The sequence below is a fragment of the Equus quagga genome, chromosome 5 (genome assembly GCF_021613505.1).
Source record: "Equus quagga isolate Etosha38 chromosome 5, UCLA_HA_Equagga_1.0, whole genome shotgun sequence".
Classification (NCBI taxonomy): Eukaryota; Metazoa; Chordata; class Mammalia; order Perissodactyla; family Equidae; genus Equus; species Equus quagga.
This window is the reverse complement of record NC_060271.1, coordinates 79,641,822-79,669,052: the sequence shown is the minus strand read 5'-3', so window position 1 is coordinate 79,669,052 and position 27,231 is coordinate 79,641,822. Positions and strand designations below refer to the sequence as shown.

General features: G+C 34.8%; 1 protein-coding gene across 3 annotated transcripts in view; it reads left to right on the top strand.

Moving 5' to 3' along the window:
• Nucleotides 1–27,231, top strand: part of ZNF638 (zinc finger protein 638) — a 137,750-nt gene that overhangs the window by 77,524 nt on the left and 32,995 nt on the right. For all 3 annotated transcript variants that reach the window (XM_046660563.1, XM_046660564.1, XM_046660566.1), the window contains exons 2-10: nt 680–2,195; nt 6,574–6,635; nt 10,428–10,466; nt 11,419–11,711; nt 12,803–13,080; nt 14,581–14,727; nt 15,910–16,032; nt 21,152–21,210; nt 21,433–21,485. In XM_046660563.1, the coding sequence (XP_046516519.1) occupies nt 680–2,195; nt 6,574–6,635; nt 10,428–10,466; nt 11,419–11,711; nt 12,803–13,080; nt 14,581–14,727; nt 15,910–16,032; nt 21,152–21,210; nt 21,433–21,485 (2,570 nt within the window). The remainder of the gene's footprint in view (nt 1–679; nt 2,196–6,573; nt 6,636–10,427; nt 10,467–11,418; nt 11,712–12,802; nt 13,081–14,580; nt 14,728–15,909; nt 16,033–21,151; nt 21,211–21,432; nt 21,486–27,231) is intronic.

Below are 27,231 nucleotides of genomic sequence, written 5' to 3'. Positions count from 1 at the left end.
TTATTATCCATGTATGTTTGTCTGTACTCTCTCTGTAGAGGGAATCCAGGAGAAAGGTGACTGATTTTGTTATGTATTATTACATTGTGTGTTATGGTCAATTCCATGCTACTGCACACTCTTTTGTCAGGCTCTGTAGTCAAGTTATTGGTGACAAATTTTCATCTTAAATAACTTTGTAACAACGGAAACCTAAGCATAGTCTGATTGTCATATGGAATTTATTAGATGTGATTCCAAGGAAAATGTCTTGGAGAAATGTCTTGTAAAATTTTAGTCTTACAGTTCTTGTTTTCATTCTGTGTACATCTGATAACATACATAACATTTCTAAGTATTTTGATGCCTTCTATCTTTTTTCCAGTATTAAAACATGAATCCCCACTGTTTTTCAAGATTATATAAAAGGAGTTTAATTACTGCTCAGCACCTAGGACAGCACCCAGTGCGACACAGTATACCTGAACTCTGGCTTGGGTTTGGGGTTTGTGTTCTGGATTCGAGAAAGAAGAGAAAGTTTTTGGGAAAGTTTAAAATCCTCGTAAACATTTACTCTAAAAGTATATGAAATGCAGAATGGTTTCATGGCTTTTTTCAAAATGTTTTACACTGGCTGTAGAACCCACTTCATGAAGTAGTTTGAGTTAAAATGATCTAATATTTGTGTTTTAACTTTCAGCTTTGTGTTATTCTTGGAAAATTTCGCACCACTTGTGAATTCCTTGAACCTGGGCATTGCAAACCCACTTCTGTTGGGCCCATCTCCTTTGCACTTTGCTCAGATTAAGACTCAGTTGGCGCTTCAGCAGCTGAATGCCGTTGCCTCACATAGTTCAACAACACCTTATACTTTATTAAATCAGGCTTTCTTGAAAATAGCCATGTCGAGACCCAGGTTTAATCCACGAGGAAACTTTCCACTTCAGAGACCACGAGCACCTAACCCTTCTGGGATGAGGCCTCCAGGACCATTTATGAGGCCTGGATCTATGGGTCTTCCAAGATTTTACCCAGCAGGGAGAGCCCGTGGAATTCCACACAGATTTGCTGGCCATGAATCTTATCAGAACATGGGACCACAGAGAATGAATGTTCAGGTAACTCAACACCGAACTGATCCAAGATTGACCAAAGAAAAACTGGATTTTCATGAAGCACAACAAAAGAAGGGGAAGCCTCATGGTAGCCGGTGGGATGATGAGCCTCATATATCTGCATCAGTGGGAGTGAAACAGAGTTCTGTAACACAGGTTACAGACCAGAGTCCTAAAGTGCAGAGCCGCTATACAAAAGAGAGTGCCTCAAGTATCTTAGCAAGTTTTGGATTATCTAATGAAGACTTAGAAGAACTCAGTCGCTATCCTGATGAACAGCTAACTCCTGAAAATATGCCATTAATTTTGAGGGATATAAGAATGCGAAAAATGGGGCGTCGATTACCTAATTTACCTTCTCAGAGCAGAAATAAAGAAACGCTTGATAGTGAGGCAGTTTCGAGTAATGTGATTGATTATGGGCATGCAAGCAAATATGGCTACACAGAAGATCCCCTTGAAGTACGTATTTATGATCCTGAAATTCCAACTGATGAGGTCAAGAATGAATTTCGGTCACAGCAGAACATTTCTGCATCTGTTCCCACTCCAAATGTGATATGTAATTCTATGTTTCCTATTGAAGATGTGTTTCGACAGATGGACTTCCCCAATGAGTCCTCCAATAATCAGTCCTTTTTCCCAGTTGAGAGTGGAACCAAGATGTCAGGCTTACACATTTCAGGAGGACAGTCTGTCCTTGAACCTGTAAAATCTGCCAGCCAATCCATTAGCCAAACAGTTAACCAGACAATGAGTCAGTCTCTCATTCCTCCTTCTATGAACCAGCAACCTTTTTCATCAGAATTAATTTCAGCTGTAAACCAGCAAGAGCGGATCCCACGTGAGCCTGTGATTAATTCATCTAATGTACACAGATCAGGAGGAAATAAAAAGAATTACCAGTCAGAGGCTGACATGCCTATTCAGTCTCCTTTTGGGATTGTGAAAGCATCTTGGCTACCAAAGTTCTCACATGCTGATGCCCAGAAGATGAAGAGACTTCCAACTCCTTCTATGATGAATGATTATTATGCAGCATCTCCAAGAATATTTCCACATTTGTGTTCTCTGTGTAACGTAGAATGTAGTCATTTGAAGGTGAGTGTTTTTAAAGATCACTGTATAATGGTACTCAGCGCCCAAGTTTCCTCTAAATTCTCACATGTATGCTGGTGTTAACCAGGCATTCAGGAAATGGCAGAAATTAATTTCGATTGCAACATCAATGCTTAGTTGTAATCTCAGCAGCCCTGACCTAAGTACTGAATTGAGTGTTAGGTTTTCTGTATTCCTGTAACTAGGCACACCATATGGTTTGTCCATTTAGTTTGAACTTTTGATTTATTATGCCAGAAAATTTATGCAACATAAAATTTACATAACATGAACTATGTACTTATAAAAAGTGTCACATGAGTCACCTTTACTAAGTAAGAGAATCTGTTAGTATGAAAATATAAAAAGTTGGAATAAAACGTTTGTACTGCATACTTTTAATAAGAGACAGTATATTGTAGCCTTGAACATCTTATCTTGGGCTAAAAGACAGTTAATGTCAATTTAAATATTTTCTAACTCTATCTGGACTAGAATTTCTAGTGTTTCATTAGAAGGAGCTTCTTAAAATAACTTAATCCATAGCAAAATTATTTTGGGACCGGCCGTGAGCTCAGAATGAAGTGTCAAATGATAAAAAATTTAGAGAAAGAAATCTCTTAAAAGTAAAGAAGTGCTGGGTACCTTCACGGTTATTATGGTTAGAAGGAAATATTTTACAGAGGTGCCAGAGAGTAATGTAGAATATACTGTTTGATAGTAATCATTGGTGGATTTGAGTAGGACTTTCCGAGTATGTTTTATTTACTTATATGTTTGTAAACCACTGTTTCTTCTATTTCCTATTGTGATTTGTAGATTTATATTATAAATGGTCAGGAAGGAATGGACTTCCCATGGGAATAAACTTTGATTCAAGGCCTTAGCATTGGTTGTATACTTTGAATAGGCTTAAAAATCTATAGATGTTAATTTTCTTGTTTTTTCTCCTTCCAGTGCTGCCCTTGTATTGTTTTTCTATTATCTACTCACCAGGTTTCAGCCAACAAGAGTCTGATACCTAGACCTGATGCTTTTTCTTAAGGTTAACTCCAGCAAAGAAAAGCAGCAGTCTACCTCATTTTAGCCAGACTTGCTAAGTTCTAATAAAATAATAATTGCCTTACCATATCAAAGGGGATAGGAAAGTCTTGAAAAATCTCAGAATTTATAGCACTTAATCTGTAAGTATCCCTGGCCTAGGTACTGAGTTGATTGTTAGGCTCTGTGTGTTCCATTTATTTTGAACTTTCAATTAGTCATGATAAGTCCAGGAAAAATACCTTAAAATAAAGAACTTAAGTTTTAATTTTTATTCTGTAGAATAGAAAAGGTATACATTTATTCAGTAGGTATTTACTGATTACCAGTTTTGTACGTGACTGTAATAGGTGCTATGGCAGAAATGAAGAACTATATAAAATGTAAACATTATTCTTAAGTTTATACAGTCTCACTGAGGAGAAAAATTACACACCTAATGGATTAAAAAAAATTAGAGGGCAACAGATGGTTTGGTGATTATATTTAACTTGCTTGGGTCTGCTCTGGGGGAGAAATATTTAATATTTCTTAATTTCAGGCTTATATCAGTTTAGGCCAGCATTATCAATTTACCAACACCTGTTGTGTATGTAGCAGTATGTAATTAAAAAGAAGTATAAATGTACTTTCTGACATGAAAAGACTTCTGTAGCCTAGTTAGGTAAGACTAATTGAGTGACAGTGACTGACTTCACTAAGTCTGTCTGGACTAGAATGATCTGGGAGGGAAGACTTCGTAGAGTAGGTTGAAGATGGGTCTTGAATGAGGAGTCGACTTTAGATATTCCTGGGGAGGAGAGATGACGTTTCAGATGGGGACAGCAACAATAAGGACGAAGGGCTTTGAAAATCTAGCCTGGGGAGTTTAGACTTGAGGCGAGAGGCCTTGGGAACCTAATTCAGGTTCTTGATATGTGAAGTGACATGTATTTATGAAGAAACTCTATTTTAGGGAGATACATCTGGCTGGCATGTGCAGGGTGAATAGGAATCAGAAGAGATAGGGTAGGGGACCTAATATGAGGGAGGCTTCCCTATTTATTCAGGTGTAAGATGGTGAAAGTTAATATAATATAAAAGTAAGAATGAGGAAAAGAAGTCATTTAGTGATCTTTAGATTTCGCAGAGATTGACTGCCATTTAAAACACACACACCTTTTAACAAACAGCACAATGGACCTAACTGATGAATTCTTCACTACTGGATGACCAAATGATAGGGATTCATGAACATGGACTTAGATGGTACAACCTACCTCTCTTGTTTCTGTGATTTATCTTGCTGCCTTGTAAGTGTGCATATATATGACATTTTTAATATGTAGCCAACACGTGTAAATTACGAATTGCAAACATTTTCTTGCTAAGTAACATCTGACAGCGTGTTCCCCACCTCCCAGTCTTTAAAATTATAGCCTGAAGAAAGGCAACAGTAGAATGTGAAATGTATTTATTTTCTAAATTGGGCTTCAAAGTTAGAAGGGGAGCTGTCCTTGGTTTGGAAGCTATGTCTTTCTGACTGAAATAATTCAGTTCAAGAAAGTACTGACTGACGTAAAAGATTTTTGAGGTAGTTGGAGGATACAGAGTGAGCTCTGATATGGGTAGGTATTTTCACAGTTTGACCATGGGCCCACTTAAATCCACACTCCTTGCAACATCTTCTGCTTAGTAAGTAATTATCACTTTTTCTTTGGAGAGATAGTACTGCTTTTGGACCCTTATCTAATGTGGCTACCACTACTAGAGAGCCTAGAAATCGACATAGATGTATTTACTGAGCTTAAAGCAAGTAATCTCACTGAGTGACGTGGGCCTGTTAAAAGACAGGAGAGAGAGAGAGTGTGTGTGTGTGTCTGTAGAACTGAAGAGAATATGCCTAAAGTAGGGAAGGCGTCAGCATTACCTGATAGTTGCTATATAGAATACATATTCAGTATTACCATATCTTCTTATTTTTTGAAGAAAAGCTGGAAATCTGGATCTGGGGTAACATTTCTGGATTTTTAAATGTTGGCAACTTATTCAAATAAAATACCTTACAGTCCAAATAAATCATACCCAACCCACCACCTGCCGATGTGTCTCTTTGATGTGAACAATGTCCAGTTAGTCTCAAAGACATGGGTTTATTAGTACTAGAGACTCTTAACTGCCAGTCTCTTCTAGCTTTCCATTTCTCTCACTGAGCAGGATATGCAAACATTTCTTTTTTGCAATCCACGGTCGGTTCCATGGCTTAATGAAATAGGTTAGGGTTTGTCATAACTTGTTGCTGAGTATTGCAAGTAGTATGCACTTATTTCCAGATAGTTCTTGACAAGGCAGATTCCAAAATTAGTGTCAACTATGGTTTTAACTGTGGAAATTTCTGATTCGTCTTTAGCAATGGCAGTCTAAAATGTTTTTGAAATGGAAATGAATAATGTTTTCCTCAAGGAAAGGTTTAAAATATGGAACTGTTTATTAAGTTTTCTGCCTATCCAAATGCTGGAGAAACAATAAAACATTGGGTAATATACGTGTTGCTTTTAACTAATTATTTTACTTGGGGGACTGCATCTTTGAAACCTGTATTGGCGGGTTTTGTTTTTTAAATCAGATGTATCTTCCAGGAGCCATTTATGAGTACAGAATGTAATTTTAGGACAGATTTGTAAATGAAGTAATGTATAAGAAAGCATTTTGTTCATTGTAAAGCTCTATATGTAAGGGATATTGTGTCTTTGAAATGGTGTTACTTACCCTTAAATCCTGAAAATAAATTAGATTTGATCAGCAACAGTTTTTCATATTTTTACTAATTTTATCCTTTGCCAGTATAGTGAGTACCTTGTTTGGAATGGTACTGGCCTAAGAGGTAGGATTTTTTGTTGTTAATGTTGTTAGCTTGAATTTTAGAGGTATAAGTCATTCAGACTCTATATTTGGAAGATTCCATTTCAGATATGATTTTATTTATAGAGTTTGGTGTTCTCTAGAGTGTTGTTTTTATATTTGAAATGAGTTCTTTCTGATCTGTGCTTTTATTTTCTTCCAAGTTTACATATATATTTGATTTCAAAATGAGTATCCGTCTGTATGATTTTTAAAATGTTTTCTATGCTGAAATGTTTTAAAATGGCATCACTGAGGTATGGTATTAATTGCCTTTTTTGGAGGCCTTTTATTTTGGTTTGTAAAAATTCTATTGAGCAGACAAGTGCTATTTATAACTAGATTTGTTTAATTTTTTTGAAAAAACAGTGTATGCTGTGTCACTTTAAAAAGTCTAATTAATTTCACTAGTCAACATGAGGAATATTCTAATTTCAGCACTTTTTTCCTTTTACAATAGGATTGGATTCAGCATCAAAATACATCTACTCATATTGAGAGCTGCCGACAGTTACGTCAACAGTAAGAATAATTTTTTCTTTTTATAGGTAGCAGATTTACAAAATAGTTAATGTTTAGGTATGACCGTTTAATACCTTTAGTGTGGTACTTTGGAGAAAAATGTTTTTAGAAAGGTATTGCCTATTTGAAATATTAATTTTATAGAAGTGTGTTTAATCGTTTTCCAAAAGCAGAGAATTAAATAGAATCCTTTCTTCTGACTCCTTTGTAATTTTAATCCCACTGGGTAAACTTTTAATATCATTGGTTCATTCCTTGCTGGCTTGCCTTCTTTGGTATGGTTTATCTATTTCAAAGCAGATAGTCTTCCCTTCTCTTATCTCCCCCCTTTCTCAAAGGGTAAATAACTAAAAACCACCCAAACCAAGCACCTCTGTTTAACTTCAGGTCTAAAGCTTTCCTCTGGCTTATATATCCTACTACATTCTTTGTTTTTTTAAGCTGCATTGTGTTTCTATACCTTAATCTATTTTATTCCTCCTCTACTGATGTATATTTTGGTTCTTATTCCTTTTCTTAAAGCTTATTATCTCTTCCCTCTTTTTGTCTTTGTTGGATCTTTCTGGATTATGACACAATAATAGGTGGTTAATTTGAGAAAAGATACAATGCATCAGAGTTTTAGTATTAAAAATAATAATAGCAATATGTTATTTTGTGCTGGGCATTATTCTAAGTGCTTTACATAATTTCTTTGCTCTTCAAAGCAACACTGTGAGATATACGTATAATGATTATTCGTGACTTTACCGGTGAGGAAACAGGCATAGAGGCAATTTCCCTACTACCACACAGCAGGCAATTGGCACAACTACTCTGTCTAGCTCATGGATCTTTGCTCCTTTTTCCCCTTTGTCCCCTCAACATTTTATTCTGAAAAATTTCTAAGGTGCAAAAAAGTTGAAAGAACAGTAAACATTCACATGTTCTTCATCTTTATTCACCAGTTACTAACATTTGCCACATATATTTTATTATATCTTTATATATACATTTTTTGAACTATTTGAAAATAAATTGCAGACATTATGACACTTCACTCCTCAATTCAACATTTATCTCCTAAGAATAAGGAAATCTTTCTACCTCGGTTATCTGTTAATAACCGCAATATAACACATTTAAGAAGATTAACAATAATTTCATAATGCCTTCTAATATATAGGCCAAATATTCTCACTTGTTTCCAAAATACCTTTTATAAATATCCCTGCTTACCCCCTACCCACACCCCCAATCCAAGATTCAATCAAGATTCATGCATTGCAGGCTCTTTTAATCTAGAATAGCCCACTTTGTGCTTTTCTTTTTGAAGAGGATGTTTTCATGATGCTGACTTCTTTTGAAATATCCGGGAAGATTGTCTTGTAGAGTGTCCTACATTCTGTACTTTTCTGCTTGTTTCCTCATTAAATTCAGGTCAAACATTTTGTGACAGAATCTTTATAGATGATTGTATACTTATTGTATCACGTTGAAACACAGATAATGTGACTTGCTTAGGTTCTTGTTCTTAGCCGTTATGTTAGATTGCCTGGCTAAGAGGTATTAGGCTTCTGAAACACATTTTAAACTAGTTAGGCAATATACTGGCAGTCCAGACTCTACTTTCAGAATAGTGTACATGCTTTATCTGCCCTGGGCAGCAGAGACAAGAACATGTTTTCTAGCAGTCAATGTAGTGAAGATCTAAAACGTTATTACCAACTCTTGAATAATAGTTCACAAGCGCTTATGAATCCATAGACTGGAGAGCTCTGGAAACTTAAGAACTTCTATGTGTTGACAACTAGCTATATTTCCAGCATTGTACATATGAGAAAGCTAAGGCTTACTCAAGTAACTATCTTTCAGATACATGGTCCTTAAGTGGCAGCATCTACACTTTGACCCATCTTGCTTTGATCCCAAAGGTCTTGCTTTTAAACACTATAAGACCAGAAATTTATCTTCTTAGATGGTACAGAGTAACGAAAGTTTTACAAAAATGTAGGAGCAGATGAAACAGAATTATTCATGTTTGACAACTGTTGATGTTAGGTGATGGATGCATTGGATTAAGTTAACTTCTTTTGTCTTCGTAGTTTGTCACCTTATAGTTAGAAGATGCTCCAGGCATCATGATTGTTCTCAAAGCAAGAAGAAGGGGGCAAGAAGCAGGAAGAAATCTGACAGTGGTTTTGCACCTATTTCTCATTGGTCAGAACCTGTCATAGCCTAGCTATCTTCTAAGGAGGCTGGGAAAGAAATATTTAGTTTTTTTAGCCTTTGTAGTAGAGGCAGGTAAGGGAAAAGGGGGTTGAGAATTGCTGTTGAGTTAACCTGCTAACAATATCTGAGATATATAGCAACAAATAAAAACTACTTTACCTTTACAGTCATGTGTTGATTAACGATGGGGATGTGTTCTGAGAAAAGCATTGTTAGGAAATTTTGTCATTGTGCATCATTGAGTGTACTTACGCAAACCTAGATGATTTAGCCTACTATACACGTAGGCTATATCATACTAATCTTATGGGACCACCATTGTATGTGGTGTCCATTGTTGACTAGAACATCGTTAATGCAGTGCATGACTTGCAAAGGTTTTAACTTGACTTTATTTGCCTGCCAGGTGACTTGTTGAAAGAGTCTGCTTCCATTTTCTTACTTGGCTCTCCTCTTGGTTACTGAAATTGTATTCTTGAGTATTGGTGATTTATTGATTTAATCACCATTTCCAGTTAACCTTTAGAGCCCAGATTCTCTAGAAAAGTTGAAGATGAAGATGTCTTTTTCTTAGGCTTCTATGATGTTACTGTTCCTCCTACTTTTTCTTGGTTTCGTTGGTTTGTTTTTGTCTGCTTTGCTCTTAAGTGTTGATGTGCATAAGGTTCTGCCCTCAGCCCTCTTTTTTCTACAAACTCTGTTCTGCATAAGTCTTACTTTCACTACTATAGCTGTGGCTTCTGCTTGCCTGATTTCTAAATATCTCAGTTCTCATCTTTCTTTAATTCCAGATATTTATTTCCAATTGTTTTGAAAACATTCTTGTGTTCTCTCCACTTAGAAATGTTTATTGATTCCCCATTGCCTTTTACTTATGTGCAGCCTCCTTACCTGATTTCAAGGACCTTCGTAATTTGTCTCTGAGCTCCCCTTAAAGGTTTTCCCCCTCATAATTCCTTTTCGTTATTTGCATGCTGCAGACCAGTTCTTGAAATTGAACACAGGTTTTTCCTCTGATCCTTCTTTTATGTATTGCCACTGCATGAAACCTAACCTGATCTATGCTTATTGATAGACCTTTTTAAGGGCTACTTGAAAAGCTACCTGTTCTGTGAATTCTCCCGATTCCTCTAGCTAGATGTGTCTCTCTGAGGACCTCTTTGTACAATGTAAAGGGCACCATTCATGTAGTATTCTGTAGAATGGTTTCCCCTGGAGTTCTCCAAAGTGGGTGAACTCTCTTCCCTCTTTTAATACCTACCTAAGCTTGTGTCTTGTATCTCTCTGTACCTCTTAACACTTTTACATGTACTACCTGTTTTATTTAAATACATTTTGAAGTCTTTAAGGTATGGAGAATGTGTTTTTTTCCCTGAATTGCTTTACTTGCATAATAGCTTGATTATTTATTAATTAGACCCTCAAAATATTTTACTTCCAATAAAATTTTCATATTTTAATGTACTAATAAATCAATATGGAAACTTAGATTTTGAACAGTCCTCGTGATATAGGGAAAGATTCATCGAACCTTATAGTCATATTTTAACTGTTCATTAATATTGTTTATTCTCAAAATAGGTATCCTGATTGGAATCCTGAGATCCTCCCATCAAGAAGGTAATTCTTTTTAGCAGTGATATTATTGGAACTTGGTTTTCTTTTAGAAGTAAACAAGTACTACTTTTTTTGAAGGTATTATTTTAAATTGAGTCCTGTTTTGACCATTTTTACCTTTAAACAGCAGGCAAATCCAACAGTCTCTTTGAGTCTTTTCTTTAATTACCCTGGCTTTAAATGTGATAGCTCCTCTCTGTGAACTTCGATTTTTTTTAGTCTTTTCTAAAAATACTTTATGCTTTTATCATTATTCTATGTTTGTGGGATCTTAAATTGTAAATGCCTTGAAAGCTGGGAATGGTTTCATTAAGCTTTGTAACCCTTAGGGAGTCCCTGTTCAATGTGTATATGCACAAGTACAGCACTCATCTTTTAGAAAAAAATTGTTGAAAAAGTTGTTTATGGGGGCTGGCCTGGTGGTGTAGTGGTTAAGGTCATGTGCTCTGCTTCAGCTGCCTGGAGTTCATGGGTTTGGATCCTGGGTGCGGACCTAACATACTGCTTATCAAGCCACGCTGTGCCAGTGTCCCCTGTACAAAGTGGAGGAAGATGGGCACAGATGTTAGCTCAGGGCCAATCTTCCTCACCAAAACAGAAAAAAGATGTTTATGTAAATCATGTCCTAAATTCTTTCTATAATTTAGTACTTTCAAAACTTAATTGGATATAATAGTGGTACAGGAAAAGCACAAGAAATTGATGATGACATTCTTCTATAAATTAGCAAAATAGAGGGATTAAAGCACATAGAGGGCTGATCATCTGTTCCACTTGTTTCTTATTTATCCACTGAATTGCATTATAACAAACAGGTTTTTGTTTTAAATCAATATATGGTGTCAGAGTTTGTTATTGTTAATAGCCTGTTTTTAAGAAGGTACTTTTGTCATTTAATATACTGTAAATTTACATTAAATTGCCGAATCTTGTGGGGTTTTTTCCGTATTTGTAGAAATGAAGGCAATAGAAAAGAAAATGAAACTCCAAGAAGACGCTCTCATTCCCCCAGCCCTAGACGCTCTAGGAGATCCAGCTCAAGTCACAGATTCCGTCGCTCTCGAAGCCCAATTCGCTACATGTATAGACCAAGAAGTCGAAGCCCGAGAATTTGCCATCGTTTCGTGTCTAGATACAGATCCAGATCCCGTTCACCATATCGAGTGAGAAATCCATTTAGAGGTAGTCCAAAGTACTATCGATCCGTCAGCCCTGAGAGGACATCAAGGAGATCAGTGAGATCATCAGGTACACTTATGGTTGTGGATAATAAAATCTACTTATTTTGGCCAAGCTTTTTAGTTTGAATTTTTTTATTTCAATATTTCTAGTAAATTAACTTATATACTACTGTCAAGATTTAACATAAGTTGACATTTTGAGCTATTTGTCTCAGCTCTTTTTAAACCTTTAAGGTTCTTAAGAAATGAAATATTTTATTAAATTTTAGAGTTGCTGTATGAAATCTAACCCACATCTCAGCCTAGTCTATTCTTCTTCCGTTTATTAACTAGCAGAAGAAATGTGGGAGGATAGATCTGTCCACCCCAAATTTAAAAACCAGGGATATACAAACATCTTAATTTGCCTTAATAATTGATTATAGACTTTTCTTCCATGAGTTAATTTAAAACTTTTTGGAAACTATTCATATTTTCAACCTATGTCTTAATATTGGTTTAGTGACCCAAGAATAGTTTGCATATATAATATATATATTTTGTCTGAGATCTTTTCAGAGGTCTGCAAGGTCTTCTGTTTTCCAGCTACATGTCTGTGTGAAGCCTAATTTTATTTATATATTTCAACCAAAATAATGTGTCCAGCAGATTGGATGCAGAAGCAGATATGAGAATTCATGTGTCTTTTATGCCCAACATTAAAGTGTTTGGGAAAATGTATAATGGTGCTACTCATCTAACTAATTCTTTTTGTTTTGAAAATAATACATTATTTATGTTAACAAAGTATATTATTTAAATGTATTAAATATTTTTAAATTTTTATTTTAATTTCTTGTATAGTAAACATTGGTAAATTTGACAAAAGCTCTTTGGAGTCCTTAATTTTTAAGAGTCTAAAGAGATACTGAACCAAGAGTTTGAGGACCACTGGTATAATAGAAGCTCACTAAATAAAGGAACTTCATCTAGAAGCCTTTTGAGGGAAGAATTAAAGACTAAGCACTTTTTTGTTTGTATTTGCTCCCTATTTGGCCTAACAGTGGCTCTGTGTGATAAATATTTGGGCAGTTAAGAGATTTTTTTATATAATGTGATGAGATGATTCTTACCTTAAGTTCTTTTCAGTTGAAGTTGTATTTATGTCCTTTTTCCTAGATAGAAAAAAAGCATTAGAAGATGTAGTACAGCGATCTGGCCTTGCATCAGAATTCAATAAGCAGAAACATCTTGAAGCACTTGATAAAGGACACTCACCAGCACAAAAGCTTAAAACTGGCAGTGGATCAAAGCCGTCAGTTAAACCTACAAGCTCTACAAAGAGTGATTCAAACTTAGGAGGACATTCTACTCGTTACAAATCAAAGAATCCTGAAGATGACACCTTACCAGAATGTAAACAAGTGTCTGATAAAGCTGTTTCTCTCCAGCGTAAGGTCAGTAGTTCTTTAATTTGTTAGTGCAAATGTGTACATCCACTTGTTGTGATGACAAAGAAAAAACAAAGTTGTCTAAATTTTTTATTTTCATATTTCTAAAAGTTTGAAATCGTGACTTGTTAAATTATGTTGATATATGGAATATTGTATTGTTTTTTCTTATGAATGTAATAAAAGTCTAATAATTCGAAATCTTGTAGCTTACAGATCCTAGAGGTTTGGTATTTGATGTATCAAAAGTGAGAACATTTTGATGGTTTGCTGTTTTTGTCTGGCCTCACAAGCAGATTGTTGTGATTAGTCTTGCTATCTGATTGGGGAAGTGAATGTAATCACCAGCAGCATTAATGAGCTTTTATAATCTTTGTTAAATAAGCTATAAAAGTAGTGAGTCTCTACTGAGAATTGATCATTTTTAATCTGTTGTATACTTTTTGCAGTACAGTTCAGAAGTGAGATTCTCTGTTGCTGAGTGCAGAACAGTCTGTTTTCTGGGTACTGATTTATCAGTGTTTTGACTGTAACCTTTTAGTTACAGTGCTAAGCTATTATTTTATTGTATTTGTTAAACTACTGTTATAATAAATAATGTATGAGGCATCCTGAGAATATCAGAGTAACTCCTAATAGGTCCAGATTATTAAATGTGTAATGTATTAACTGACATTTACTAATATACTATGTAACTAATGTAATAATATATACTATACTATATATTATATACTAATATAACTGTAGTATATTAACAAGTCTTCAGGTATTTAGGTGCACATTGGTCTTTAACATTGTGTAAATACTTTCAACAACTAATACCCTGCTCCAAAGAGCTTATATTTAGAAGGATAATCTTAAAATAATCAACCTATAGTTACAGAATTTTCAAGAGCATTTGAAAGAAATGTTGAGTACAGGGAAGATTTTGAAGAGGCTGAATTAGTCTGTAACATTGTTTTCATTTTGTTTCAAGACTTCTAGATGGTGGCAGTGGAACTTTTCAAAAGTTTTTTTTAAAATTTTTAACATAGGTGGTAAATTTGGTATTATAGTGTATTCAAATTGTATATATTATATATGAATCTTTTAAGGTATTACACCTATTTAGGTATTTTCACTTATAAGAATGAGGAGTAAACAAAGCTGTAATTGCTGCTTCACTAGTGCTGGGCCATGCAAATTCATATAGAAAAATATTCTTTAATAGTTTTGGACCATTCCATAGGTCTTATTTGTTACAAAAAACTTCTAAACAGAAAAGAGCATTTGTGATTGGTTACCTGTAAACTCTGACCACTGATGAGTTTGAGTGGTAAAATATAAAACACATTTCTTACCACCTTTCTTTAGTATTTAAAAAAATCTTTTTTTAAATTGTGGTAAAATATTTAGAAGATTTTTGAAGGACTACAATTAATAGTAGAAGAAATCATACTAGGAATTATTACTATACTTCATGGCTTAATTTGGTTTAGTTTCAATTTCCTTTCATCCCAAAAATAGCTTCGGAAAGACCAGTCTTCACATTATGATTCAGTTCTTCTTATATCTGAGTTACCAGAGGATGGCTGTACTGAAGAAGATATTAGAAAAATATTTCAGCCGTTTGGAAAAGTTAATGATGTCCTGATAGTTCCATATAGAAAGGAGGTGAGTCGTTCAATCTGTTAAAAAAATGCATACAAAGGCATTACTTTATAAAGACTTGTTGGATCTTTTAGCTACTTTTACTACATGTATAATTGTTAATTGAGAGTTATGTGAATGTTTGGATTTACGTGAACAAGGTCCCCAAGTACTGTTTCATATCCTTTAGAACAGAGGTTGACATACTTTTTTGGTAAAGGGCCAGATAGTAAATGTTTTAGGCTTTGCATACCATAGGATTGTAAGTAGTCAACTCTGCCATTGTTGTACCAGAGCAGTCCTAGATATTATATAAATAAATGAGCATGACTGTGTTCAAAAAGACTGTTTATGAAAACAAGTGGAAGGCTGTGGTTTGCCATGCATTGCTTTAGCACATCAGTAAGGTTATACTAAAAAGATGATTTCATTTGTACAGTGCGTTTTGTTTTGTTTTGTTTTTTGCTGAGGAAAGTTCACCCTGAGCTAACATCCATTGGCAATCCTCTTCTTTATTTGCTTGAGGAAGATTAGTCCTGAGCTAATATCTGTGCCAGTCCTTCTCTATTTTTTTTTGTGTGTGTGTGTGTGTGTGTGTGTGTGTGGGACACCACCACAGCATGTCTGGTGAGTGGAGTAGGTCTGTGCCCAGGATCTGAACCTGTGAACCCAGGCTGCCAAAGCAGAGTGCATGGAACTTTAACCACTCAGCCGTGGGGCCGGTCCTCCAGTACATGTTTTTTACATGTGGATTGTATTCCTGTACCTCACATAATAAAGTTCACCAAAATTATGTATAACCCTAGGCTAAACAAAACATAAAGTTGTGAGATAAGACAAGAAAACATAGTTGGTAGTGTTTTCTTTGTTGCAAGAAGCCTTAAAAATATCAGACTTAACAACTGCTAGACCAAATCCTGCCTTCTGTCTGATTGTTCATTGAGCCCCACCTTCCCATTTCTTATTGTTCCATGAGCCTGCCATCGACCCTTGTTGTCCTCTTTTTATCTTGGTAATAATATAGAAATTCTGTAAGGTTAAATGTCCATTTCAAATTACATGTTAGCAAAACAAAAAGAGAAGTAAAAACAACCAAGACTTGAGTTAATGTCGTAGTTTTATGTTCCACAAAGAAGTATTAAGTTATACAGAGAATTTTTAAGATAGATTTTTGACCAGAAATGGAATATAATCTGTTTCATTTAGGCTTACTTGGAAATGAAATTTAAAGAGGCAATTACCGCAGTCATGAAGTACATTGAAACAACGCCTCTTCTGATAAAAGGGAAAAATGTGAAAGTATCTGTTCCAGGAAAAAAAAAATCACAGGTAAAGTGGATTTAGATTTTACTTGTTTCATCATTGTTATTGATTAGTTTAACTTTTTGTTTTAACTGTGGCACATGCAGAAAAATGCATAAAGCATAAGTGTTCACTCAACAGGTTATATATGTATAAATTCAGATATACTGAAATTAACAGCTTCTTTATATATATGTATATATAGCACTATAAACAGTATTAAATGGCAAACAATAGAATAGGAGAAAATACTTAAAATTAGCAAACATGTGAAATGTCTACCTAGGTCACAAACTAAATTGACAACGGGCTTTATATGTTTTTTCCAAATCCTTACACCCTCCCTTCTGCCCAAAAGTAACCCCTGACTTGATTTCTAATACCATAATTGAGTTGTACTGTTTGTAACTCTATAAACAGAATCATAGAACTTCTTTTGGACCTTTTGCTATCTTCTAAGTATCAATGTTTATGAGTTTAGTCTTTCCATATTATTTTTTGTGCTTTAGTTTATGTATCCGTAGGTAATGTCTATGGAAGTACATAAAGATATCTAATAGGTTTTGCTTTGTGTATGTGTGTTATTTTCATTTTTTTTTTTTTATTTGCTGAAAAATGCCTACTTTATAGGGGCTTTATATAAAGCACATATTTTTCAATCAGTAATTTGATTTGGCGATCTAACCATCTTAGTACATATAGAGTTTCCTCATTCTTTGTAACTTCTTTGTGGTATTGGTCTTTGTATGAAAATACCACAGTTATTTTACCAGTTCCTTATGGATTGATACTTAGGTTATTTCTCATTTTTTGTTACTATAAACAGGACTTTACTTAACTTTCTTACATGTGGCTTTCACAGGATCTTTATTTTTTTATTTCTCTTTTGTTTTCTGATTAGTTACTACTAGAGTTACCCATCATCCTAGTTTACACCTGCTACATGCCATCCATTTATTCCCATTGTCCTGATTTGGATAATGAATCATATGATGTTCCTACTTACTGCGAATTTTATTGTTGAGGATTTCTTTTGTTTTCAACTAACAGAAAAATTACCATGGTTTATTAAACAAGTAAGAGGTTTATTTATCATAACAGGAAATCTGCAGGTAGGTGGGCCATGACTGGTGCCCAGCTCCATGGTATCTTCATGGTATCTAACCCCGCCTTTTTGTTTTTCTGCTTCACCATCTTTAGTATGTACTTTGCATCCTCAGTTGTAAGTTGGTTGCTGTACCTTCTGGCATCATTTTAATCTTTGAAGCAGAAATGAAGGAATAAAAATCAAGGGCAAAATGGGTTTTGATTTTTTTTTTTCCACCCTGAGAAGAATGAATGAGTTACCCAGAGACTTTTCCCTACATTTGTTTTACCAGAACTGTGACACAGCCATCTCTAGTTGCATTGGAGGTTAAGGGGAAGCAAGAATTGAATGCGTAATTTAAAGAATTTTAAACTTTATCCTGTAGACAGTTAAATGTTATTCAAGGTTTTGAGCAGGGCTGTGACATAATGAAATAGATTGATTAGAAAGATTCCTCTGGAAGTGATCTACGGAGTGAATTAGTTGAGCAAATGACTCTAAAGGCAAAGAAGGCTTAGCAGATTGATTAAAAGGGAGAAGAGAAAAGGTCTCTGAAGTCCAGTTAGAAGACTCATCTAGTCAACCAATTATCGTTACAGTTATTGTTGTAATAATAGTAATGGTTTGGGGTTAATTAGTAACCTTGAGAATACAAAGGAGAAATTTCTTATACCAGTAACTCTCAAGTAAGACTTTGCTGATCATTACATTTGGAGAACTGGAGAGAAGGTCAGTCTTCCTTAATTCTGAAAAGTTTAATCTGGGAAAATAGGTGAATAGATATATTTAAGGTATTAGTGTATTTTAAATAGATTAAAATAATTCTCTTGGACAACTTTTTGATAAGATTAGTAAGGTGGCAGCATAAATCCAACAGCCCAACTGTATTTACTATCTTGACTTTTATGGTAATGAATCATTGTCATTACTGTAAAAAAGTATCAGCACTGGAAACTAGAAAACATGCCATCTACCTGTCAAAAATACTAATATTCTTCAACTAAGTATGGTTTGGACGGTGCTGAATTGAAGGAGCCTTAAAAGGCTAACTGATGACTCCTCTGTTGTGATAGAGTGGCCTTCCTAGGATTGACTGGAGGGGACCCCCACCAGGACTCTGGTATGGCTTCTTCAGATAGGAAATACGTGGACAGTCTTTTTGGCCTGTTACCACAGGGGATGACATCAAGTTTTCCTGCCAGAGCAAGCCCAAAATAGTCAGGAAGCCCGAACTAGTAAGAAGGGCAATGCTGTAACTTTCTTGGTCCAGATCTTAATTTTGCCATGAATAGTCAAAACCAGGACAAGACTTTTCTGCCCACATTTGATGTTTTATGTTAGGACTGCCTTTGACTCTTTCTGTGATTCTCAGAACATTCTCACCATTTTGCTGCTTCTTGGACTCGATAAAGAAATGTTATAGAAAAGGTAAAAATATCCCATGTCCTTGTATTTAAACCTGAAGGATTAAAATATGGGTCTGCACAACTCTGACAAACTCAATTACCTTGTTTTTGATTATAAGCCATCATAGACCTCAAACCTCAAAAATGATTTTTAACTTTTTTCAGCTACCCTCTCCATTATCACTACCAATAATCTGATGAAAGAAAGCAATTTTTTTTCCCAGAGAAATGGACACGTCCATATTCACAAAGTTTTCCTTAAAGGAGCAGGAGCCCTTGATCTAGAAAAAAGTATGATCAGATTTTCTGACAAACAAAACCCTTGCAACTGTGAAATAGTGCTGCAGCTCAGCACTCTGCAAAAACAAAACAAAACATAAAACAAAATCAAGACTTTTAGTTGAGTGTTTTCAGCAAGATTCATAGGGACATTATATCTCAAACCTAGAGCAAGCAGTCAGCAAGGATCCAAGAAGACTGCGTGGAAATGAAAAACAGTGCTGGGAAGCAGTGAACAGTGGTTTGTGCATTATGGAAAATCTAATGAATAACAAGAAGATAAAACTGAAGAGATACAACCAGAATTCAGAGGAGAATTTGATTTCATTTTAATTCAGAAACTACTACTTAAACCTCTGTCTTGTGCTATCTGCAGAAGATGCAGTGGTGAACAAGACAGATGTGCTTCCACCTTTCTTGGAGCTTATAGTCCATTAAGTGAAGGTTAAAGTGCCTAAGGTGTTGAAAAGGAAAAGCGTGGTGGATGTATCTAGGAGACCTAGTCTGCACATAACTGGAATTCCAGAAGGAGAACACCATTAAATACTGGTGAAGAGTTTAAATTTTGTAGTTATGGAAGGGGACCCTATAGTGATCCAGGCAGAAACAGTGTAAGAGTAAAAAAGAAATAATCTACCCTTAGATAACGTAGCAACACATTCTTAAGGTTGAATGGAAAAAAGGTCAATTCATTGTAATTCAGTACATCCATTTCAAGTCAGATCCTGAAATTTGCGCTAGGACAATATTCTCAGACATGCGCGTTCTCAGAAAGTGTTTCATCTATATATATCTCTCTCTCTATATATAGAGTAAAAATTTAAAAAAATATGTTAAATATATAATCTCTATGTAATATAGAGATATATATGTCTCAATATATAGTATATAATATATTTATATATATAAATATATATATTATAGAGATATATAGAGGTATTACTATCAAAATGAAGAACTTAAGAAATGGAGAAGTTATGATATAAAATGATTGGTGATGAGCAATGAAATCATTTAAACATAGAGTAAAATCTTAATCATATTTTTATAGAACAAAATTGCAAAAGATGTGACTTAAAACTACAAAACAGTAATTTTGGTCTAAAAATCTGTCATCAAGAATTGGTATGTAGCCCAAGGGGTAAAGGCTAAACTTTTAAACTTACACAGAGGAAATCAGTAGTTTCAGCTTTCTTTTAAAATTGAAGATAACTGCTAGCAGAATAAAAGTAGGAGGATGCTTATCTTCTAAATCATTGGGGCGAGGGAAGTGTTCGGTATAAAATCCCATATAGCACAAAAGGAAATGGCAGGGATGCTTAAAAAGAACTGAAAACATAAAATAACATGACAACAGTTATTATGAAGTTCAGATCTGTTTAATGTATTTTTACTGAATGTTCACTAACTGCCAAGCATGATTTTAGGCACTGGAGATAGAGTAGTGAATAAAACAAAGTCCCTCCTCTCACCCAGTTTAACCTCAAGGGGTAGGGGAAGAAATTAAAAGAAATTAAGTATATATACATATTGGGTCTATTAGCAGCAAGTGCTGTGGAGAAAAATAACAGAAAAGGGAAATAGAAGTGCTCTTGTTAGAGAATGAGGAGCTGTGCAGCTTTCAATAAGGTTATGGAAAGTTTCATCGAAAAGGTGAAATTTGAGCAAACACCTGAACAAGGTGAGGGCGCACACCATTCCCTGGGTTGAGAGCATTCCAGACAGAAGGGACAGCAAGTGCAAAAGGCTTTTGAGATCCATGCCTATGTAGCTTGTTTGAGGAATATGAAGGATGTTTGGGGTTGGAAGTAGGGAAGGATAGGAAGAGGTATGTGGTGGTTTGTGGGGGTAGAGAGTGGAGGGAATGTGTGGCTTAAACTCTTATAGACCATTCTGAGTGTTGGCTTTTTCTCTGAGCGTGATAAAAGATTTTGAGTCTAGGAATGGCAAGATCAATCTGGTTCTATGTCGAGAATAGACTAGGGGTGGGCGAACAGGCAAAGACAAGCGGAGACACCTTCATGAGGCTATTGGAGTAATCAAAGCAAAAGATGGTGGCAGATTGGATCAGGGTGATGGCAGTTAGATATCTGAACTATCATAGCGCTATTTGAAATAATATTTTTGAAAGATAGTGCTAAGAAAATGTAGATGAGTGCTAAAAGGTAGGATATAAAATTAACGCCGTATGATGACAAATTGAAGAAAATCTTTTTATTCTATCTATAAATAGTAAAAGGTGATAAGCATTTATACTCTAGGAAGATTTTAGATGGTTTGTCTTGTATTTCTTATGCTTTTGTGATTTTTCTAAATTATGTTTTATATTTAGGGAAGAAACTAAATTTTTCTTCTTAAATATTTTCCTTCATAGAACAAAGAGGTGAAGAAAAAGACAACAGATTCAAAGAAAACATCTGCATCTACTTTAAAGTAAGTAATTCCATGATTTTATATGTGAGAATGAATGTGTGAATTAAAAATTTTTAATTTTTACAACTATTTTTAATGTATTTTATCACCCTGACTCCAGTTTAAATGGGACATCATTCAAATTGAATGATTTTAAACTCTTTTAGATTTAAGCTTTGCATCTTTAGAAGTTTTAGATCTTAGAATTTCAGTCTTTGCTAAATTTTTTTTTCTTTTATATAGAAAAGATACAGATATTTGCAAAACTGTTGAAACTGTGACTTCAGCTTCTGCTAGTAAGTTATTTTTAATATTTCTTCTCAAGATGAGTATATTTTGTCAATTTACTGGAAACTTTTTGCAGGATGATGCTAGGACAACAATATTTTATTGTACTTTAATACAAGAGACCCACATTGGCCCCTGTATTAAGCTAGGGGTTAATACTTAGTACTGTGTAATTATAGAATCTTTTCTGAAATAAATATAAGGCCTTGGTGAGATAATGTATGTAAAATGCCTATCATAGTTTCATAGTTAATAGCTGTTTAGGTTAATTTTGCAATATCTCTCTCCATTCCCTCTCAAAAAACCCACCAGACAAAACATAAAAAAGGTATGTTACAATACTTGCCTGGTCCCCTTTGATTCTGAAAGTCTGCTGAGAGCCAAAAAGTAAACAAACAAGACTAAAAAGAAATAAACATTGTTACACTCATGTACTAAAAGTTGTTTCTTTGTACTCAGGAAAACACTTCAGGTCTTTATTATGAATCTAGCTAAATGAATTTTGCATACAATTTTAATCAACTGGGTTATCTTTCTTTCTCAGTTCATTTAAGATTGGGAAGGTAGAGAGAAAGAAGTTATGGCCAAAACATACACTCTTGAATAATAGTAAGAATAAACAGCTTGATGGTGAAGGACAAGGCAGAAAAGCTAAAATGAAGTAGGCAGAAAATATATTCAGAAAGTTAAGTTGTGTTTTGTATGTTCTCTTTTGGAAAGGCATGTATATAATGTGTTCCAGATTTCTGTTCAGGATAGATTAAGAGTTTTTGGTACTAAAACTAATATTCACTGGGAAATTGGATTGTATAGAAGATCTCAGTTTTCCATAATGTTTAGCTGAATAATGTACTGAAGTTACAGTGGAGAGGACTATGGGCAGCTTCTGGAAGGCAGTAAATTTTGACTGAAGTTTAAATGTGAGCATATAAACACATAGTATATAGTTAGGGCTGTGACTTAACGAAAGCAACGAAATTGAGGAATCACTGTATAGAAGGCCTTGAGGAGTCGTGCTGGGAAGGTTAAATTTGACCCCTCCAACAGCGTTTCTCAGTGCCATGTGTGAGAGATGATTCCTGGAGGGTGTTTTGGATCAGATAAACTTTGGGATATGTATTACAGCTTTGTTTTTTTCCTTAAAAAAACTTTCACAATGCTGTTCCTATACTGGCGCATATGGTAGCCACTCACCACGTGTGGCTACCCAGCGCTTGAAATGTGGCTAGTCCAAATTGAGATGTGTTGTACTTATCAAATATGCATCACATTTCAAAGACTTACAAGGGAAAAGAAAGCATGTAAAATATCTCATCAGTGACTTTTTAAATTAGTCACATGTTGAAATTATATTTTGGATATATTGAGCTAAATGTATTATTAAAAATAAATTCCCTTGTAGCTTTTTACTTTTTAAAAAAAAAAAAACAAAACTTTGACAAAACACATTCGCTTTATGAAAGCCTGCAGGAAAGAAACTTATTTAGCTTTGTTTACCCCCTTCTTTCCAAAGGTTGGCTAAACTGTGCCCCATTTTTTCTTTGTAAGACCTAGTAGTAATTAGTACAGACTCTGGGAAATTGCGATAGGGAATAAAGAACCACTAGTTTAGGATGCTCATATGTATTCGATAAATTAGGAGAGACTGAAAAATCCTATTGAGAAAACACAGTTGGCATTCACTTTAAGATAATTAGTACCTGATATAAAAAGTTTAATTAAAATGGTATGGGATGGTATAATCTGAATTTTTATTTCATAGACTTTTTTAGTGAATAAAATATAAAAATTAAAATAATTTAAAATTTTTAAGGTTTCATGCTAGAGTTTACCCGAAGAGTGTAGTAATAATTGATTATAATAGCAAAACTTAGATGCAGTGATTTCTTTCAATTTGGGGAAAACCGTGAACTTAGATTTCAACATTGCTGAATTTCAGCTATCATAGGATTTCTATTGGAGATATCCTTTAGTCAGCAAATCACATGGCATTGAAAGTGGGATACATAGGAAACTTTTTGTTTAAGGTCTAAATTTTGGGAATGGTCCTAACATCACAAAAGTAATGAGGGAGAAGTACTTCAAGCTAAGTACTTCCTCCCTTCCAATATAATTGAAGAAAGGAAAAAGAAAGAGAGGAGTCTGTAAATAAGACTGAGAAAGTGTCAGGTGAGAAAGATGAGGGTGACGATGCCTTTTGAATTCAGTGATGTCAGATTAAAGAGTGATAGGAAGTTAATTAGGATAGTTTTAAAGATAACTTTGGTTATAAGCACAAATCAAAAAGGACGAAGAAAAGTACAGGGAGGAAGCAAAAACTTAATTTTATCAGAAAGGAAAACTTAAGAACTCTTACCCAGTACTAATTAAAAAGAAATAAAAATATTTAGTGAGCACCTACTATATGCCCATAATTGGAGACACTCTTTAAACTGTTGGGGCACATCAGTGAACCAACTAGGCAAGAGCTCTATTTCCAAGTAGCTTACATTTTAACTTGAGGTAACAGATAATAAACATTAAATAATATGTTTTGTAGAAAGTGAGAAGTGTTATAACAGGATAAAGGTGATGTAGGTGAGTTTGATTTAGAGGTAGAATTTAGTGTGTAGAGTAAGGTAATGATTTGTTAAGTAGAAGGGTCTACTAAGGGGCATAATCTGTGCCAGAAGACAGAAAACAAGAGAAAGAAATCTGCCATGGGTTACACTATTTATTTATACTAGGCAATTTATGTTATCCAACTTAATCTTTCAAACCACGCTGTGACTATAGTTAATTCTGTTTTCATTTTATAGATGAGGAAACAGATTCAGAGAGGTTAAATGACCTACTCAGGGTCACATGAAAGAGAGAGGATTCAAACCCAAGACTGTAATTCCAAAGCTTTCCCTTAAACTACGGTCTCTGAGACTGAAACTTGTTCTTCATCTCCTTTGATTAAGCTCTTCTTTTATCTTCCCCTAATGGTTTCCTTAAAAGTCTGTTCCTCTTCTGTTTCATACTTTTCTTCCTGGTTGATTTCTTTCCTTCCCACATCTTTAAGGACCAGTGATATCTCCCACACGTACGTAAACCTCCTACCCATCAAGTTTACTCCTCTCATTTTTTAATATCATCTAACAGTCACCACTAGGCATCCAATGTAGAAATCCATTAGTAATCCTTTACCCTGTCTTGTCTTCTCTTCTGTCACACCCAGTTGAAATTTAAATAACATCCTTCCTCTTTTCACCTAATCAGTGGCTGATTCAAGTTAGTTCTCTCTTGAATCTACCTCAACTCTCTCTTTCTCCTTTGCTCCATCATATCTGTAACTGTTTTAATTCAGACTTACATTTGAACTTTTGAAGCTAGCCTCCTGACTGATTGTTTTTTCTTCTACTCTCTGCTCTGTTATTCACACAGTTGCCCTGAGGTCTTTTTAAAGCAGATCTGATCATTCCATTCTTAGTAACCCACAAGAGAAAGCCCAGATTGTTCAGCATTGCATAAATGATCCTTTACTCTTTGGTTCCAGGTTACGTTTTCAATCTCTTGTTACTCAACTGTATATTATGTTCCAGCCACTCAGAACAGTTTATTTTCCAGCTATACTATACTATTTCATTTCTCAGTTCTTTATTTATGCTATCTATTTGTGTGGAATCATTGCCTGAATTCAGTTAATTTTACTTGGTAAGCACTTGCTAAGGACCTACTTAGTAGATGCCAGGCCTCGTGCAAGGTACCGAAGATAAAAAATCGATTAAGATGTCCTTTTTGGAGGTGTAGGTGGGGCAAATTGTAATTTATCCTTTAAGGCCCATATCAGATGAAACTTCTTTGTGATACCTTCCCTGACTCTCCTAGGCAGTTAGAAGCTCCCAACTCCCTGTGGTAATACTGTGTACATTGTAAGTCTCTCTCTTTCACTTGGCTAGGTGAGGGAATATTTGTAGTTTTATTTTTCCATCCCTTAATATCTCATGTAATGTAAGAGTTAATGAATAAACATTTGCAGGAGGAAGAGTACAGGCATACTCCAACCAAGTTTGTGTTAATGTTATAACTGAACCCATGGAAAAATTCGTAGTGAATTTTCTGGTTTGTCATCCTTGATTTAATGGTTTTTTTCTTTAAGATTTTATTGGGTTCCTCTTCTTTTTTTTTTTTTTGTAAATGTATCTTTTTCTTTTTACCTTTTCACTTCCCAGATGAAAACAACTCTTTGTTTTAAGTCAGTTATTTCCCCAATAAAAGCACTCTGCCCAAGTAGTTTCCACATGTGAGTTCCTTTAAACCTTTAAGGAAGTGATAACTGTAGTTCTATTTCAACTATTCCATAACGTTCGGAGGAAAGGAAAACTTTCTTTAAAAAGGGGGATGGAAAGAGGGGAATCAAGAAGGAAAAAACAGGCTCATACTGACATTAAATACTGAAAAAGATATCAGAATGGCTAAGAGAAGAAAATAGTAAAATGCTGTTGAGGATGTGGAGAAACTCCTGCATTGCTGGTGGGAATGTAAAATGGTATACCCATTCTCGAAAAGAGTATTGCAGTTTTTTAACTAAATGGACATGTGCTTAGCATAGGACCCAGCAACTACACTCTTGGGCATTTATTCCAAATGAATTATGTTCGCCCACAACCTGTTTGCACAAAAACCTACCCATGAATATTTATAGCCTCTTTATTCATAATAGCCAAAATGTCCTTCAGTGGGTGAATGGTTAAACAAACTATGATGGGGTCTGTAGCATGGAATACAATTCATCCATTAAATGGAATGAATTATTAATACATACAGCAACTTCGATGGATTGCAGAGGAGTTAGGCTGAGTGAAAAAAATCAATCTCAAAAAATATCTATTGCAAGCTTTCCTTTATATAACATTCTTGAAATGATGAAATTCTAGAGATAGAGAACAGATTAGTGGTTGGCAGAGGTTTAGAGGGAGGAAGTAAGGTGGCTGTTGGCTGTAAATGGGTAGCAGGTGGGCTGGCCCCATGACATAGTGATTAGTTCAGCACACTCCACTTTGGCAGACCAGGTTCGCAGGTTCAGATCCCAGGCATGGACCTATATCACTCATCAGCCATGCTGTGGCAGCAACCCACATACAAAATAGAGAAAGATTGGTACAGATGTTAGAGCAGATCTTCCTCAGGCAAAAAAAAGAGTAGTAGGAAAGATGCTTGTGATAGGACTGTTCTGTGTTTTGACTGGTGGTCACAGTAATCTACATTTGTGTGATTAGATTTCATAGAACTAAATACACAGTAATGAGTGTGTGTAACCTGGGAAAATTTAAATGTTGGTAGATTATATCAGTGTCAATTTCCTGTTTATGATATAGTATGTAATTACAAAAAAATGTTACCATTAGGGGAAGCTGGGTGAAGTATATATGAGATCTCTCCCTATTATTTCGTACAACTCCATGTGAACTTACAATTATCTCAAAATTGAGTTAAATGCTTTAATATGCTAATAAAGCTATCATAATTAAAAGTACAGAATAGTTTCACTTATGAGTCTTGATATAAAATTTTTAAGTAAAATTTTAGCATATGGTGTCTGAGAACACGTTAAATGAATTATGTAGCGTACCCAAGAGGGGATCATATCAGGAGTATAAAGATGGTTCAAAATTATGAAATCTGTTAATTCAGTTCACCATATTAAATAGAGAAAGATAAATGCTGAAGGATATTTAGTAAAGTTCAACATCCATTCCTAGCATTCAAAAAAAAATAAACTTCTTAAAG